This window comes from Psammomys obesus, unplaced genomic scaffold (genome assembly GCF_907164565.1).
Source record: "Psammomys obesus unplaced genomic scaffold, mPsaObe1.curated_primary_1811, whole genome shotgun sequence".
Lineage (NCBI taxonomy): Eukaryota > Metazoa > Chordata > Mammalia > Rodentia > Muridae > Psammomys > Psammomys obesus.
In genome coordinates, this window is record NW_026585686.1 from 5,545,128 (window position 1) to 5,550,462 (window position 5,335).

Here is a 5,335-nt window from a genome sequence, read left to right on the forward strand (position 1 = left end):
ATATATGTTTCTTGGACCCTGAGCTAATTTCAAGTCTTTTACCACTCTTTTTCTTGATCCCTGAAGGCTTGTGTTTATTGAATCTGATCTTTATTAAGTTTTATCACCAGTTACTTGGAATTAAGGCAGAAGATGTTGATTCAGTCACATAAGGATTTCCCACTCCAGCTTCACCTTAAAATTGATCAAGACTGATTTTGTAGTCAACATTCTCAAACCTAGCTCAGTTAAAGAAAGAAAAAAATAATAATGATGAAGCAGCTTGAGGGACACATTATCCTCCTTGATTGATGAGCTGTCAGCTTATGTCAATTGGGATCCTGTGGAGAAATTTGTAAACAACTGGAAGAGTTTACTGATCTCTGGCCAGTTGTGAAATTTGGCACTTGGTGTTCAGTTTTTTAATGTGAAAGGATTAACTGTAGAATTGTGAGTCTCCACATGTGGATAAGGAAAACGTATTCCCTTAACTCAGCTGTGACCAGCAGCTTTAATCCACAAGAAGGCTCTTGTCCAGCCAAGCTAACATCCTTCATTACAGTGGTGGCAGACATCCTTAGTAAGCTTCCCCCCCGCCCAGGCCTGGGCTTTTGCTTAATGTGTCTTTTTTCTTTGCCTGAGATGCTTTTCTCTAGCAAGCACAGGCCATGTCTACTCTACCCCAGCTAAATGCAGATGCGCAACAAATGTTAGCAGACTCGGTTTCTTCTTCTTACAACTAAAGACAACGATGAGGGATTCAGACAAAGAGCAAGTTGTTTTTGCCAGTACAGCCACTCACAGACAACAGCTAAACCACCAGCTAATTACCCCCTGGGTCTCAGGCTTTCACTGGGGCCTTTAAAAATACACAGAGCCAAAGTGAAGGCAGGACGCCATTAGCACTGCATAATGGAAGCAAACACTTAATGTGTTTGCTTTGCCTGCCTGCTGACCACCTGCCTCCCCATTCTACCAGGCAGGTAGCATATATGGGATGTCCTGGCTGCAGTCCTGCTGAGTGAACCTCTCTTTTGGGCCTGGACATCTGTGAATGTTATCTCGGTCTATGGGCGCTGGCAGCATGCATCTCCTCTTCCTGCAGTTGCTCGTGCCATGTCTACTCTTGCCTCTGGGGAAGGCAGGCCGATGTGTGGATGGTTGCCAAAGGCAGAGCTCTTTTTCCTTTGTGCTACTAGAAAGGGGTCGCAGAGATCTCCACATGGCCAACCATGAGGACATGGAAGCCAAGCCAGATCTGTTTGTGGCAGTACCACACCTCATAGATACCAGCCTGGCTGGGGAAGGCCAAAGGCAGAGAGAGAAGATGCTGTCCAGGCTTGGAAGACTCTGGAAGAAACCCGAGACAGAGCTTCACCCCACAAGGGAGGTGAAAAACAACCGTGTCCCATCGGGGATCCAGACCCTCACTCAGCCAGCAGATGTGAGGAAAGTGGAAAGCTCGCCTCTTCAGGAGGAAGCCAAGAAGTTCTGGCATCGCTTCATGTTCAGAAAGGGCCCATCCTCCCAGGGGGTCATCTTGCCAATTAAAAGCCATGAAGTACACCGGGAGACCTGCAGGACAGTTCCCTTCAACCAGGTAGGCATTCTAGAGGGAAAACAGCCAGAGTTTGCAAGAACTGGGGACAAATTAGGACAAATGGTAAAATGGGAAGGGGCTGACGAGAGCCTGTACCTTGCCTAACTCCAGATTTGGTCCTTGGGGATTTGGCAAAATGTGACCATATCGCCCCCATTTACTTCTCATGTCTCCATTGTTTTCTGGGATGCCGGAAAAGCTTCACGCTAGAATGGTGACATGGTCAGTATTCGGCAGCCATCATATTGAAGGCCAGAGCTTTGTTGCACGTGTATATATTTATTGGCCATTATCCATTTAGTAAGGCTATGCTCTCAGGAAACTGGGGATTTAGAGCAGTTGCCAGAACTACCTTGCAGGTTATCTCCACACTCATGGGGATGTATAGGAAAGCGCTCAAGTCAAACTGGGAGCTGAGGTGGGGTGCACTGGTCATCTCATGGGATGCCCTACTTTCATGTCTGATGCTCAAAGCTTAATACTTTGCAGATTCATGAAGGCTTTCCTTAATAGTTGCTAAAAACTATTTGATGTTTAAAATGTTTCCACAGAAACTCTATGTTTAGATTCTCACTATCATTTCTTGGCATTGTAATAGCAAAACATATTTTAGAGTGTATTTATGTTTCTCATAGGTTTTCAAAAAAATTATCTTAATGTGAAATTGCATCTCTTTGTCTGCCTCCCAGCTTGTGCAGGCTAATTTATAGTGACCATGATCAACTCTGCACTTTTAAGACAAAGGAACATTCAACTTCTGCTTCCTTCCTGGCCACACCTGCTTTCCAAATGCTAAATTAAAATAGAGAAAATGCATCAAAAAGACACAGAACCAGAAGCAGCACAGGAAAGACTAAAATTTTACAGTCTAGTAACACTGCCCAATTAAGCAGGCAGTGTTCTGAGGCAACCGCCTGCGTAGCTATGAGAAGTCAATCACAAAGTAATAATATCTGCTTTGCTGGTCCATGTGCAATTAGAAAATTGCTCCTAAGACTCAGGCAATCAAGTTTCCTTTGAAATTCTTACTTTTTAATTCTATTGCTAATTAGATTGAGATTAAGGAGTTTGACTCAGAGAGTTTGAAAGACACATAAAACTGGATGTATGGGGTTATGAGAACAAGGCAAGGGTGATGAAATGTAGGTTTGCATGTTGTGATTCTGCTGCTCACAGATTCACGTGTGCAGCTCATGTGAAATAGGACAGAATTAAACTCATGGTGTCTGGCCTATTCTGCAATTAACTGACCAGTATTTATTGAGAGGTGGCTGTGCACAATGCACCATGGGTAACAGAAATGTAAGATACGGTGGTTAAATAAGAAAGCCGCCATTATGGCTCTTTGTCTCCAATCAGTTATATCCAGTTACATGACAATTCTTTAAAGCATGTTGTCTGTAGTGGGAGTCATTTTCATGTTAACCCAGGCTTCTTAGAGGCTAACTGATAAAGAAAGCTTTGTTGAGGTGGCCTTGTCTCAAAATACATCCCCAAGTGCAGAGTTCAGAGCCCTTTATTCTAAATCATCCTTTTGTGTCCTGAGAGGTATGAGATGCTTTGGGGTGACCTAATCCATTTGCCTTTCAGACCATTGCTCATGAGGACTGCGAAAAAGTTGTTGTCCAGAACAACCTTTGCTTTGGGAAATGCGGTTCCATTCATTTTCCCGGAGAAGGAGCACATCCCCACAACCTCTGCTCCCACTGCTCGCCCACCAAATTCACCACCGTGCGCTTGAGGCTCAACTGTGCTAGCCCTACACCCGTGGTCAAGGTGGTGACGCATGTAGAAGAATGCCAGTGCATGGTGAAGACGGAGCACGGAGAGGGGCACCTCCTATCGGCTGCCTTCCAGGATCCTTTCGTTCCTGGATTTCCAGCTTCAAAAGCAATCCCCTGATTACCTTGGAAAACAGAACCCCAACAGAAAAAGTGAGGGTTGTCAATCTGGAAATGTTAAGTGGGTTATGTAAAACTCAAAGAAAAATGGTTCTCTCTCTCTCATTTTCATTTGTATTTAGACAGGATCTTAGGTTTTTCAGGCTGGCCTCAAACTTGCCGTGTGGCTAGGGATGGCTTTAAATTTCTGATCCACTTCCTGAGAGCTGGGATTACAGGCATGCGCCGTACCACTGAGCTCTCAGATTTTAAAATCGATTTTGCATACTTCAAAGTTGCCTCTGAGACTAAAAAATATTTTGATTTTATTGAATGGTTCTTGCCACAGGTGTGGGAAGCAGCCTGCTTGGTGGCTCATATTTTTTTTCTTTTCTTTTTGTACTCCCCCCATTAAGTTCTCACTGTTGGTTATCTGACTTTGAAGGAGGAATGCTGATGCTTCTCTTAGCAGTTTACATAAGGAGGGGGCTCAAGCACTAGAAACCGAACCATTCCCTGGAGTCTGAAGAAAATGCATGAATAGTATTAGAGTCAAAGGCTACTCATGGACGTTACTAAGAAACTCAGTACTTCCCTAAATGCATTGTGTGTCGTTTTTAAAGGGAAATGGTTTATATGTGAAATCTTCTACTCATACACCTTTGAATCTGTAGCAAGCTGGGTTTCTATGTTTGGACTTCTTACTATTGTGTAAGAGTATATGTGACAAATTCAACTCGTCAGATTCTTCAATATCAAGTTCTGAACACGATCTGAATGTTGTAATGTATTAAATTTTAGAGTGTGAAAAATTCTTGGAAATACTGTGCCACATACACGTCTGTTGTTTGTCTTTCAGAAGTATTTCTGAAATGACCTCATGGACTCATGGCAATGGGCATGGGATTTTGATTTCACAAGCAGCCTCTGTGTGAGTCGTTCAGCCTCTCTCTCTTAGCAACTGCCTCCTTCCTCTTACATTTGCTTGTGTCCACATATTATACAGCATTGGCTTTCCCAGACAGATTACTTTTTAATAGCAGTTTTTCAGATACTTATTTAGAAATTACTTGATTTGGATCTCTTTACTTTTAGTACACACACACACACACACACACACACACACACACACACACACACATTTCCCTGAGTAACGACTAATCACGGTTTATAAAGAAATTAATTTTATATTTTAATTCTATTTCTTTTAAATCACCATCTTACACGGTACCCTGAAGAAGCAAATGCATTTATAGTTAGTGTGTATTATGCAACACATCAATGTAATAGAATATGAGCTCCAGAGAGATACATGTGGCATTTACAACAGAATATGTTATACCCTTTGGTGGTCAAAGACAACCTAATTGGCCAAGATATGGTCATAAGGATAAAATTGTTAAGCATTAATGATATCCCAGCTGGTCAATATATTTTGGTGCCAAAAGCTATTGAGCATCTGTCTAGCGTGCAGCTGCTTAACCCTGATTATGTAAACCCATCTCTGTCAATTGGGGTCCCGTTCTCCTCCTTACAACTTGACGAATCCCTTTAATCTAGACTTGAAAATCGACCCTCAAGCCGAAGCTCCAAACAATTATTAGTTTTATTCAAACTTCTGGCCTGCTCCTCCCTCACGTGTAAACTCCAGATGGGCTAGCTGATAGAATGTCAGAACTTACACCCATAAAGGATTCGTGTGAGCCTCAGAAAACTGCCCATTCACAAATGTTTTTACTTGCAAGAGAAAGCAGTGTCCAGTGGCTCAATATATAAAACACGGGAGCACAGGAAATTAGTGAGAGGAAATACACAGATAGTGTACTCATCAGGCACCAGATGTGTCTTTAAAAAGACCATCTACTCCTCTCAAAGA

The 5,335-nt window shown here is 42.7% G+C and overlaps 1 protein-coding gene across 1 annotated transcript; it reads left to right on the plus strand.

The window, feature by feature from the left end:
• Positions 1 to 1,025: 1,025 nt before the first annotated feature.
• Cer1 (cerberus 1, DAN family BMP antagonist) lies at positions 1,026 to 3,481 on the plus strand. The gene is made up of 2 exons (XM_055591729.1): positions 1,026 to 1,579; positions 3,170 to 3,481. The coding sequence occupies exons 1-2, from the start codon at positions 1,034 to 1,036 to the stop codon at positions 3,479 to 3,481; spliced, it is 858 nt and encodes a 285-aa protein (XP_055447704.1). The 5' UTR covers positions 1,026 to 1,033.
• The last annotated feature ends 1,854 nt before the right edge of the window (positions 3,482 to 5,335 follow it).